Source organism: Saccostrea echinata, unplaced genomic scaffold (genome assembly GCF_033153115.1).
Source record: "Saccostrea echinata isolate AGI-Se365-2 ecotype Australia unplaced genomic scaffold, CSIRO_AGI_Sech_v1 ptg000047l, whole genome shotgun sequence".
NCBI lineage: Eukaryota > Metazoa > Mollusca > Bivalvia > Ostreida > Ostreidae > Saccostrea > Saccostrea echinata.
This window is the reverse complement of record NW_026889796.1, coordinates 995,447-1,008,892: the sequence shown is the minus strand read 5'-3', so window position 1 is coordinate 1,008,892 and position 13,446 is coordinate 995,447. Positions and strand designations below refer to the sequence as shown.

Here is a 13,446-nt window from a genome sequence, read left to right as displayed (position 1 = left end):
TCCTGACATATTCTTCTTTTTTTTTTATTCTTGTGGTTTTTGTTGTGAATTTCAATTAGATGTTGGTATTATTTTTACATACATCATCTTAAAATAACTTAAAGGCCATTGGACTTTGTTTCAAATTTAGATGAAAAATTTCCCTTTATTTAATTTATTCACTGTAGATAGATACAGTGACATAGCAAATCCCATTTGCTACCATAACCTTACTGCCAAAACAACCACAGATTTGGGGTTTGGTCAATAATATTTCACCTAGTTTAAAATTGCAATTTAGATGGCAGAATATGTGCGACTATCAACACAAAAAGGACGGTACGAGAGAGACAATGGGTGTTCATTGATTTTAGCCATAATCGATGGAAGGATATGCTTGCTGGCTATATTAATCAGCTGTTTAGTTAAATTACTTCGGAGTCCTAGTTATGATATTTACTTTGTGTGGAGATGACGGGTATTCTATTGATTTGTCTATGTCAGAAGTTTCCAAAAAGCCTTTGTCCCACATTTCAAACAGAGGGGGGAAAAAGACATGCTTGACTAGAGCTGTTTTAATTTGCACAGCTGTCAAAATTGCAAGTCGAAATAGGTGTCTGCAATATAAGCACCTATTCTGAAAGATTTTTCAATATTTCCAATCAGTGTAAATGAATAGGTCATGTATACCTCGTTTGTTGTACATGGATGAATTATTTAGCTCAGGCAGTTGGGCAGCTATTAGTTTATGGTCAAATGCTAGTCCCCACAGGATACATATTAACAACTGTGTAATGTGGCCTTTGGTCATGTCTGTATAGGTTAAAATGTGTATGTCTTCATTCGTTACAAATACTTGCTAATTTAATGCTGATAGTATTCATAGTACCAAATATTACACTACCAGTACAAGTTAGGTAGCACTGAAAGGTTAATTGCTCTACAGATCAAGAATTCTAGTAAGATGAGTGTTTCGGAATTTTTCACCCCTTCATTGTGTCAGTCCTCTCAATATTGGACAGAATGTCATTTAAAAGCATCGAGTGTGAACAATTATGGAATGTCACAATTGGTGAAGCTCAAATTTGGTATATTGGTAATTGAGCCTGTTGTGCATGAAATGTTTCTATACTCATTTAAGTGACTGTAATTTTATTCCCTTTTACTGACCTACATTTACGACTGTTTACAAAATTTTTCAATTGGACTCCCTGACCTAAATACATGTACGTAAGCTGCAGTCCCTGCACAGGTGTGTACATAAGAAACAGGTATTCATTCATAATTTGTGTTTGTGCAATGACCTTGTCTTGTGCGCAGTGGTGTATTGTCTCCACAATTAAGAGTCACTGCTGAATATTGAGTGACCAGTGTGTTTGACTATTGTTTTTCTGTATTTATATGTAGATAAAAAAAGAATATGCCGTTGCAACTAGGACACATATGTGCTCAACAGAGCATGATGACCTGAGGTTTTTACAATTTCATGTATATAATACATGTATAAGCTACAAGAGCTGTATACTATGGTTATATAAATGACCACAGTCCAGAGAGTGTAGACGTGGAGTGCAGTATAATCAACACTTATGAATAATTTAACATTAAGGAATTTTGATTAGGATTGTGTAAAAAAAAAAAAATGTAGCTATGTAAATACACACACACAGAGACAGAGATAAAAGCATATACAGTCAAACCTCGTTATCTCGAACTCAATTGGACCGAGAGCAAAATTTTAGATATCCGAGGATTCAAGATATTAAAGGTAAATTACTTGAAGAACAAGTGTTTGGGACTTCCAAATCACTTCGACATATCCATGGTATTTGAGATACCGAAGTTCAACTACTGTATATTACAGTTGAACTTTGGTATCTTGAACACCGATATCTCGAATACCCTGGATATGTTGAAGTGATTTGAAGTCCCAACCCCTTATTCTTTAAGTATTTTACCCTCGGATCCTCGGATATCTCGAAGTTTTTTCTCAGTCCCATTGAGTTTGAGATAACAAGGTTTGACTGTGCTTCCTTTACATCTCTGAATTTCTTTCACTACTCTAGATAATAATTAATTTACTTGTATATTTATTTACAGGGCATTAATGTGTGCAGATTGCTTTCATAAACCTACAATTGTTTTATAAAGCATAGGGTGACAGACTTATATTATCACTTTTATTATACACTTATATAATCATTTCAAAGGTTTCATTTTCTTTCATGTTTAATATTCCTCCTACATTCATTACAAAACCGTGTCTTAATATTAAAAAAATTTATTGAAATTACATTATGAAAAATGATTTGCACAGGAGTAGGTTTAAGTATAATTGCATAAGCCATTAGAAGGTTTAAGCAGATGGATTTCTGATGTTGACAGGCTTTTATGCCCAGAGGCTAGCAGCAGTTGGTGGTATTCCTGAAGATCAGGCACTTGGCATATGGATTTAACCTATGATTAGTACATGTAACCCTAGTTTGATGCATATAACTATGATAAACACAAGCTAGACTCAGGTCAGATATAATAGCCAGGTTGTTTATATAGCTCCTAGTTTTATACACCCTGACAAGGATAAAGATAGCATTCATGCTGAAAAATTGTGGACCATGCAGACAGGAGGCAAGCTAAAGAAAAAAAAAACTATTATCTTTTAACCTGCAAACCCAGTTTATTGAGAGAGAATTAATTTGATCTGCATCACCTATCAAATCTGATGAATTGCAGATTTTATAGAGCCAACTACCACAGCTTAATAACTAAGCACTATTCACACTAAGTAAAGCACCTCCCTTTCCTTTTAGGTAATAGTTTCTTTACAATATCAATGATCTTTCTTTTCACCAATTCTTCCCATTGTCCAAGATGTATCAACTCAATTCTTTCCTACGTATAATGTCAATTTGAAATCATGTTATCTCTTTGAAAATGTCTAGAATATGGCAAAATACATTCCCGAACTTAAGGTCAAGATCTAGTAAATAAAAGGAGCCTACAGATTTCTCAAATTTGAGAAATAAATTCCTTTAATGAAGCTTTATAAATATAGCTTGGTCAAATAAGGTGTTTTGGGGCATAATTTGTAGGCAAACAAGACGAAAAATCATATATTAAACTGTCATTTTTATTCAAAAATTAGGAAAATCAGTCATGTATATGGGAGTTTTTTCCATATCAGACAAATTAAATGTATCCAGATTGCCTACAGTCTCTCAGAAAAAGGTAATTTGTATGTTCTTGGCCTCTTCTTTAAAATAATATTAAATTGAATATAGGTATGGGGATTACTTTTCACATGATTTCAAATTGAATTCCAGGAAAATACTTTATTTTCTACATAATTCTATTACAGCCGTAAAGTACGGGAAAAAAGAAAGTTTAATTTGATTATGACGTCATAATGGATCTAGCATCAAAAATGCAGTCTAAAATCATTTACTAGATCTTGACCTTAAAGCATACCTTGGTTTTCTTGCACTACTTACTGCTTACAAGTAAGCATTGCATGTAAACAAAAACATTAAAAGATTGTTAGATTTCAATAAAATTTTATTTCCCATTTCTGGGTAAAACAATAATGGACAACTTGACAAGTATACACAATGATTTCTATGGGTTTGAACTAACTTACACATTGATCATTCATATTTATCACATACACACAATATACATATATATACCTAGTGTCCATCCACTATATAATAACAATTCTTTTTTTTTCAGCTTTTTTATGTAAATAAATCCTGAAGTCACACAAAAATGACTTTTTTCTCCATTTGATCTACCTCTTTACAAAGTTAAAAAAAAAAAAAAAAAATCTGAACAGATTTTGTGATAAAATCTTTGTCCAACTCGGCAGATCAAAATGGCCACTGTACATTATCACCTAGTCTGCATGCATGGTACCTCAATAGATGAAAAAACAAAATATGCAACATATACAGCCAAATATACTTTGGGATTTTTAAATCCCGGTCCGTTTACAGATTTGCCATCAAATGACCTAGTTGGTAAAAATGATGTTTGCATGTCAGCATGTTAATACAAAATTATTTCTTTTTTAACCTCAGCAAGTTCACACAATCTAATACTTGTTCACTTTGCACCGATCTTTTTCTGTTTAATTCCACGTGCTTTGTCACAACATAACTTGTGTATCTCGAGATTACATAATTTTTTTAACCGGGAATGGCAAGGAATTCTCTATATAGATATACATGGCGGAAACATACACAAATGACTGCGTCTTTCTTCACGTCATCACTGGATTTGGTTCACAAATATATATATTATATACACATGTACATGCATTATTTCTTTAACTGCTTTTTGTTCCTGATTGTCTAACAAAATATTAAAGAGATTAGAGTTTCACAAAAAATTTAAAACTTGTTACTTGGATCAATTTCATTTGTTAAAAAAATTCTGATAATGTTTCTGTAACATCTAATAGTACTATATTCTGTTTCTTTGCATTATATTTTGAAGATCAATGTTCTTCTTGAGAAATAACAGGTCATGTTGCACCAATTTGTCCATATTAAGATAGCACAATAATACGACAATTATCTGTCAGAGTAACAAGTTTGATTTGATATCATTGAATAAAAAAAAAAAACAAAACTTTTTTGCGTAAGTAGCAACCTCAAAAATTCCTTACTCTGTTCAATTTAACTCAAAATTGTGTGTGGATATAATTCTAAAGGTTTTCGTCGATTCACACTCTTGTATACAAAAAAACAATAAAGTAACTGAACAGAGAAAAGGATTTTCTATTAATATCTTTCACCTCCATTATCACAGTAAACAGCTTTATTTAATATAATCTTTGTAAAACTTTTTCAGGGATAAATAAAAATGTTGATTCATGAGAAAATATCTTGTCACTACCTCTATTTACATAAATTTTCCTCCTTGCCCTGTTTGCACTGCAGAAAATCTGGCAAGACAAAGTCTGTCTCATAGATCAACATTTCCACAAAAAAAAGTTTTAAAAGGTGCAGAAGAAAATGCTCCCTTCTACAAAGTTTAAAAAGTTTTTTTTAATAAGTTAACTTTACATGATAAAAATAAATTATTTATATACAAATAGGACAGGCAATACAATTACATAAATATATTATAATTTTATCAGTAAAATAACCCCGGACCTCTGTCTTTAAATTTTTTGCAAACCTTTCGTATGCTGCCTTGGGGAAAATTTATATCCAAGTCTTCCCAATTTTGGAATTTTTACAGAATTTGCAAAAATTGTATTTACAGAAAATCCAGTTAAACTCTTTCTTTGAAATAATACATAACTTTCACTTCTGGAATAAAACCCACACTAATTGCACAGGTAAACCAAACACGTAAAAATCAACAAAAATATTGGAGAAAAAATGCTGTATAATCCTATGAAGTTCCATTTTTATTGAAAACAGGGCACACCGGTTACATCAGAAGACTTTGGGTGGACGATAGCTTCCTTTGTTGGCCTGATGTGTAATATCATTGAGAGCCAGCATTGAAATAAACCCTTCGTATCATTCAGCAACTTTACATAAGACAGCTTTTTTTCCTCTTGAGATCAATATTTGCACAACAGCAAAAGATAACCCTGAATATTTAACAAAGCCAATTTGGTAAAGAATATTTCTTACCCCCTCAAAATAACAGTATTTCAAGCAGTGAAATATTCTGAATAGTGCCTTTACATCGTAATTTGCGTAGCTAATATTCCTGATGATCATAGAAGAATATAAAAAACATTTTGCCCCCTTAACTAAAAAGTACTTTCCATCCAAAAAAGTGGCAAGACTTCTGCAGTAAAGCACATACTGTACCGACGTACGGAAATAAAAATTGCCCTTCAACATGCAAAAAACAAACTGAGTATTATTAACTAACCCAGTTTTTCAATTCAATCAGACTGCAGTAATATGTGTCACTTTCATAAATTATTTAAATTCATGGTTACTGCCTCTAGATTTTCCTTCAAAAACAGGTTAAATATGGTACTAAAAAGTTATAAGTTTGTAAAAGCTACATGTGTTGCTTTGAAAACTCACTTTCAAAATAAACAGAAATAGATTTCAGAATTATAAATGTACACTTGATTAGACCTAAGCTGAAGAAAAGGGCTAAAGAATATTGTCCACTGCTCTTTGTACAACATTGGAAAAAATTAAATGTCAGAAATATATATATTTGGCTTCACAAGAGAAAAGTTACAAGATATGACTATACTTAGTACTTTTTCATTCTCAACTCCAGAAAAAAATTGCATCCCCTTCTTCAACAGCATACACATTCCAATCCTTTGTACACTATGTATAACAGATCTTTTAAAAAAAATGTTGAATTTTCCTCTACAAGTAATACATTCATACACATATATTTACACAAACAAACACATATTTTCTGAGAGTAAATTGAAAAAAAAAATCTTCCCTCTGTCTCTTGACATACATGCAGACCTCATTTATTTTCATAGGGACTCTGGATATGGAGATGAATTTAATACTAATCGTTTGGAATCATAACCATCGCTGCCACAGCTTTCATCAGTATCACTTGTTGAACTTCCATACCCTAAAATGTCAACTTCATCTGGAAAGAAAATTTTACATTCATATTTTACTAAACATGTTTTCATCAACACAGTTTCACTGAAAGGAGTATTTCCTGTATTTGTTTGGTTGGCAGTCATGAAAGGGTTACTTTATATTTATTTATTTAGGGATGTAAACATTTTCTTATCAGTGAAAGAACCTTGTCACATATAAGTTCACAGAGTAAACTGTGTCTTATGACCTACACAACTGTGAACAGGTACTACCACTATCAAAGACAGATTACAAAGAAAAAAAAAATTATTGAGTCTTTTCCACTTTATTTCCCATTTTATGTACGTACACTTTGACATACTGACTACCTGCTTGTTAATTATCTTCTGTATTTACACAAAACTACAAACACTGAACAATCTTTGCCAAAAAAAAAAAAAATCCACGCAGTATACAAAATTTAATTTGAAGAAATTGTACGAACCGGTTTCAGAATTTGAGGAGGTAGTTGAGTTGGTAGTGGCACTACATTCACTGATGCTGCGCTCCTGTCGCCTATACTGGCCCTGCATTAGGGACTCTAATCTCTTCTGTAATTGTTGCTGTTCCCTTTTCAATTGCACTTTGGCTGAATGACTTTTCCTTTCTCTGTCTTCCAACATCTACAGAAAGAAAGCAATTGATCCTGCAAAGTCAGCATGTTTTTTTTCATACTTTGCATTCCATTCATACTTCACCTTGAAATATTTAAAACGAAATGTTCTTGTATGTGTGTATTAAAAATGTGATCTCTAATTAAAATGAATTATATAATTTAAGTTTGTAATAACTCATAATTGAAATACGTTTAAACAATACTGTCACATAAGTTTACTGCTATCAGATGAACAGAACATGTGAAGTATTTAGTTATATCTCAATATAATCAACACCAGCCTGCATGAGATAAAAGAATTTCACTAATAGTTCCTATTTCCTGGAGGCATCATGAATAAATCAGTTTGCATTATAACACGTTTACAACTTACTGTTAAAAAAAAATGAAGTCACACTAAGTGAGATAACCCTTAAAAAGATTACATCAACAAAACACAGATTACTTACTCTGATAAAACTTTTAGCCTTTGTTAATAACCCCAAGGTTGTGTGTCTTGAGGAATCACCACCAACGGGCACAATATCTTTTAACTTCTCCAAACAATATCTCAAATGTGCTCTCCTATTGGTGAAAAAAAGTCAATGTAAGCATGAATAAACATTTTTTTTTACAAAAAAAAAAATAAGCAGAAAAAACTTCATTCATTTTGGAAAATGAAATATGCACACACAGTAAATATCTAATCTAATCACATTCATATGTTTAAAAAAATATCTTTGGCCAATTAAAGCTTGGAAATATCCCAACATTATTTACTCTTCCTTGGTAAACATCAAACTTCAAAGGCAAGCACAGCTGATCATGCAGATTTCGGTGCATGACCACATTTGTAGGATCATTATATTTTCCCTGCCAATTAAATTGGATAGAAAACAGGCTGAATTTCGTTTAGCCAGCTCAAGGTTGGGTCACTCTAACCAAGTCCTCCATCTATTACTTGATAACCTCGTCAACAAAAACAAAGCAGTTGTGGCTGTGTATTTATACACTATAAACTCCTATAACTGCATGTTCATAAATATTGACTAGCAGCTCTTATCATTTCACCAGCTAACAATACACAATACTGTTGATTAAGTATTCTGAATTTCTCCAGTACAGTTACGCCCACTTGAGATATAAAAAGAATCTGGGTCAAGTTCACTTTGTGCTAAACAGCTTTTGGCTAGGGATTTTTTAAATGTTTTGATCATGTGATCTGCCACACACTATCAGATTTTTGTAGTTCTGGCCGACATGCCCCACATTGAGCCAGCATGTTTACAGTTTTCAAGATGATTGTAATTTAACTCACCTATTCTTCTCTAATTCGTTGTGTGTAGACCTGAAAATAGAATTCATATGTAAAATACTTCATCGATAAAAACAGATTTCACATGGAGTCTTTTATCATTGATCTATTATTTCAGCTGCTTAATGCAATTTTCCAGATATATCACATATTATCAAGATAATTAGGCTAGTTTGCAGATTCAGGGTGTGCACAAACAATGCAGTGTTGTGTACATGTGCAGAAAATGCACATGCCTGACATGGTGGTTTGCAGACTTGATTATCGTTTTGTTTGGATTGTTGACCCTAATAGCTCAACAAGTGCAAATGGTACCTGTTCAATTGATGATGCTTTCTTTCTTTCATTTTTTCTGTTAATTTTTTTTTCTTAAATTAATAGTAAATACTTCTGAGGCCATGAAAATTTGGATCTCGTATTCAGTCTAGACGAACTCCAAAAACAGCGTTTCCGGAAGTAAGAAATTGAGACTGAAAAAGACTCCGAAAAAAGAGTCCGCGCATGCGCACACACACAAAAAATGGCGATTTTTCGGCAAAAATGATGGGTCTACAAATACTGTCCGTGCAAAGTTTTGGAAAGTATGGCAATTATACCAGTACTCAGAAATGCTAAATAAAAGACTTCGGAAGAGATCGTATTTGTCAGATTTTTGATTTTATTTGCAAAAAAGGAGATATTTACTTTCGAAGTTAACGTTTCAAGTCAGATCAACTACAGAGAAAATAGTACGTTTTGAGAAGTAAATATGCATAAAAAAGGGATATATCTGCAAAATGGGACAATATGTATTGTAACTGTTAAAAACTTGACTGAATTTTACACATAAATTAGCATTCAAGTTTTTTATTTGTGTACGACATCTGAATTGGACGCGTAAGTTTTTACCATCGTTATTTACCGATTTTTTTTTATCATATACGAACATATATTATTATGAACACATTTTTTAAACTAGTATCTATCAATATGAAGAATTTAAAACTGAACGTGGTGAAAAATGCACATTTCCTGATTAAAATAAATACAAGTTGGGTGTCTTCAAAAACAAATAGAAGCACCTTTAGTGTAGGAACGACATAAAATTTAAATCAAGGAGACAATAAGTTTAATAAGAAAATATTTCTTACCGGCAGTATTGAATTTAATGTCGTATATCCAATTCACTATTATGCAAGAGTTTGAAGCGATAAATAAGTCAATATTCACAAAATAATTTAATAAATGCAATTATCCATTGAACAAAAAATAAAATGAAGTAATATTGCACTAAATACAGCCATTATGCAGCCGTATATTTGGAGAAAGCGAACGATAATCCATCGTTTGTTTACATCGGACGCCATTTTGACGCAATGCATGATGGAGCCAAAGACTTCGTTTTCGGAGTTCACGCTGTTTTTGGAGTTCGTCTAGACTGGTATTGGGAAATATTCAAACACCTGTCCCTAGCAGCAGATGGCTGTGTTATTTTGGCGGTTTCTTGCCTATCTATTCCTTTTTCAGTTCACAATCAAGATATTTGATATAATTTTCTATTGCATTTAAATTTTTCAATGTTTTGGGGAAAAAAACTTCAGTTTCTTTTAATATAAGCATGCATTTCACATGTGCGCCTTTTTCCTAAACGACCGTTACTACGTGTCCTATCGGTTGGACAACACGAAGAGCTTTCCTCCTGAATTTAAAAAATCAGAGTGAACTCCCCTGTAGTTTAACCTTAAAATAGCATATCGATATATTCGTTTTTTATTTGACATTAACTTTAACAAATACCATATATCCCTATCCCTCCTCAAAGTTTTTGTTTTGAATTTTCGTGAAATCAAAATGGCGAAGTAGGTCATATGAACAGTCAGCAGGAGGCTAATGCAACTCAAAAATATGCAACAAGTACGCGAAATCGAACAAAACTTCTGAAGGAAAATAATTGTTTGATGTTTCAATGAGCTAATTATAGATGAAGAAAAATAATCAGATCAAAAACACTAAAGCAAAAGGAAATAAAACTCAACGACTATGTCAGCTGATTTCAAAATGGCGACTGCTTCGTACACGTGAAAGCTGAGTAATCAACAAAATCGAAAGAAGAATTTCCACTTACCGATTTCCCTGAGATTTCTTTGGTTTTGTTTTCTTTTTGCTAGCTAAATATTCCGGCATAGGTGCAGTAGAAGCATAACCATGTTCAGCCTCTGAAAAATAGATAAATCCATGTGAACTCACACGTACTCCTTGTAACTGTCAAAAATTAAAACACTTCCAAATGACGTGGCGAAACACAAAATTATTTTTTTTTCAATATTTACCTCTCTCTCTTCTATCCAGATACTCTGCAGCTTGAATTAATTGTTCAATATTAAACACATTGCAATTCTCCATCTTCAAACTCAGACTATGCAGAAACACTTGTTATCCCTTTGACAGTTCTCGTTTGTTTTGCCAGCGTACACGTTGAGGCAGTCAACGCAGGATTTGTTTACCTGTTAGTGCAGTGCGTCAGCAAAACGAATTTTATTGGACGAAAACACACGGTGACCTTTTCATCAACCAATGAAAAATTGTTTTACATCAATGCTCTTCAGGACTTAGAACCACGCCCCTGCTTCCATATTTGGCTGAAAAGGTGTTATTCAGTAGTAAATGCGCAATCGATTTGCTTAAAATATGCAATAGTGAAAATGTTCAGTCATGAAAAACGTGTGTAGTCGCAGATAGCATCTTTTTCCTGTCTTTATAATTCTATTAAGCATATATGTGAAAATTTAAAGATAACATGCAATAAATTTATCGCTACATTTTGCATTTTATATCATTCAAAAATAAGGGAAGATAAGTTATACGCACAGCACAATTTTGGCCATAAGAACATCCAGATTTACTGTCAAAATTCTGATTTGGAGAGGGGGGCTTAAAAAGAATGAAGGAACATGACAAGGAAATCAAACTCCATTACCCACTTGCATTTTTATTTATTTATTTTTTTTTATCATTTTTTTAATAAAAAAAAATGTAAGCTTGATTAAAAAGTGCTCATTTTTAAAGTAATTATCAATCACATTTAGCTAATTCTGAATGTTATAGAAAAAAAAAACAACAACAAAATACAGGTATTTTTCTCTTAGATCAAATTGATCAAGTTGCTACCTTTGTATAATTTCTTAATGTATACTGGAAAATAGTCCTGTTGATACAGATGTTACACCAGCATATTTGGTATATTTTCAATGCAATAGTACAACTATGGAGGAACAACTAAAATCAATGTTAAATGAGAAATTTTCACCGAAAGATCTTTCTTATATATAAGTATATATTACACACAGGTGATGTACTTTACTAATTAATTATGTTTACAATTATGACTTCACTGATTGAAAAATGCACACAATTTCATCATGTAAAGCTTACGAAGTGCCCAAATTAGCAACTATTTTAAAATACACAAATATGATAAGCGCAATATAGAAATGTTACATCACTCTGATTATTAGTGGGTAACATGATATAGATTTTCCGTTCTGAAGGTATAAATTGATTCTGTAGTCACGATTCTTTCCCTCTACTTACATACTTGATGGTATGCGTATGTAATTATTGAACATTTAATTACTATTATTCACTTCTAATGATAATGTGACCCAGTTTTCCTATCCTTCACTGAACATTTTCGTAATACGAACGGACTAAATTAGCGCTGCGGATATGCATGTTATGGTGTAATTTAAAAATCTAGAACATCATGAATAAATAAATATATATATATATATATATATATATATATATATATATATATATATATATATATATATATATATATATATATATATATATATATATATATATTGAATCTTTAAACTATAGAACACGTTGTTGTTTCAGCAATATTAGTAGAAGATTTCGTTTTTAAAGTATAATTTTTCAAAAAAAAAAGCAATTTCTTCTAAATCAAAATAACTTTAAAAAGACCTACTGTTTATGATACAAATGTACAATTAGAATACGTATATAAAAATTACTTATCGTAATTTGCAAAATATGAAAAATAAAGATTATGCATGATTCCATTTGCAGAGTTTGTATCATGAAAGCTTATAATGAGTTCAATAGGAAACTGTCTTGGAGAAAATTCGTACGTACTGATCAGAATTGGTCTGATTTCCGACACGCAAAGTGGTTTGGTAAAGTGCATTAAAGCCACTGTCTGAAGCAAGGACCTATATATGAACGAATTCTTGTGCCGCAAATTGTCTTTGGGAGGGTCATTGGAAGGCCTGTGCGTGTGGTTTGATATGAACCTGCTGCCTGTTAAATACACATTATTAAAGTATTAAACTATGAAAAGCTCACGCGTCTGACTATAAATTCACAGATACCAAGAGCTGACATAAGAAACTGTTAGGGGAGGGAAAAAAGACAGAAATTGAACGCCATTTAAGTACAAAGATCTGTGCAAGGATTAGAAGAAGATCAAATAGAGAAGAATTCATTGCCTGTCTCCTCTAAATAAAATGTTCAATTAAGTTTAACAAATACCCAAAATTCTTCCAATAATCAAAGTGACCGATGTGCATGTATTCAACACTTTAACATCTGAAGCAAGGCTTCCAGGGGACTGTAGTCTACTGAAACCCAAGTGTGCAACTGGCTTCTAGTTACACAAAAGTCCTATTCATATAATTTGGGGTCAGTATGGAATCTCTTCACCTTAAATGACCCCACGCGATCACGGCTTCAATTAGATAACCAAATATTTGTTTGCAGTGAACACAAGTAAAACATTACCTTGTTCTTTTTAAAAGCGATTTGATTTAGTTTGAATTTGGTTCAGATGGATTACAGGTATATCACAAACCCAAGGACTCTTTACACTTACTGGGCACTGATCGCCTAGTACAGAGTCAGTGACCGGTTACCAGGTGACCCCATTGGTCAGGGGAACTGATTCTAGTCCTATAGCCTAT

The 13,446-nt window shown here is 32.3% G+C and overlaps 1 protein-coding gene across 1 annotated transcript; it reads right to left on the bottom strand.

Moving 5' to 3' along the window:
* Positions 1–3,513: 3,513 nt before the first annotated feature.
* On the bottom strand, positions 3,514–10,946 carry LOC133202745 (max dimerization protein 1-like). The gene is made up of 6 exons (XM_061338617.1): positions 10,792–10,946; positions 10,587–10,677; positions 8,486–8,515; positions 7,638–7,752; positions 7,018–7,195; positions 3,514–6,576 (listed from the first exon to the last, which is right to left on the bottom strand). Exons 1-6 carry the CDS (start codon positions 10,862–10,864, stop codon positions 6,455–6,457), a joined length of 609 nt encoding a protein of 202 aa, XP_061194601.1. The 5' UTR covers positions 10,865–10,946; the 3' UTR covers positions 3,514–6,454.
* Between the last annotated feature and the right edge of the window lie 2,500 nt (positions 10,947–13,446).

Coding starts and splice junctions, on each gene's coding strand:
- LOC133202745 (XM_061338617.1), bottom strand. CDS start 10,864: ATGGAGAATTGCAATGTGTTTAATATTGAACAATTAATTCAAGCTGCA. Junction 10,678..10,791: donor TCTGGATAGAAGAGAGAGAG/GTAAATATTGAA, acceptor TCTATTTTTCAG/AGGCTGAACATGGTTATGCT. Junction 7,196..7,637: donor AGGCTAAAAGTTTTATCAGA/GTAAGTAATCTG, acceptor TTCTTTCTGTAG/ATGTTGGAAGACAGAGAAAG.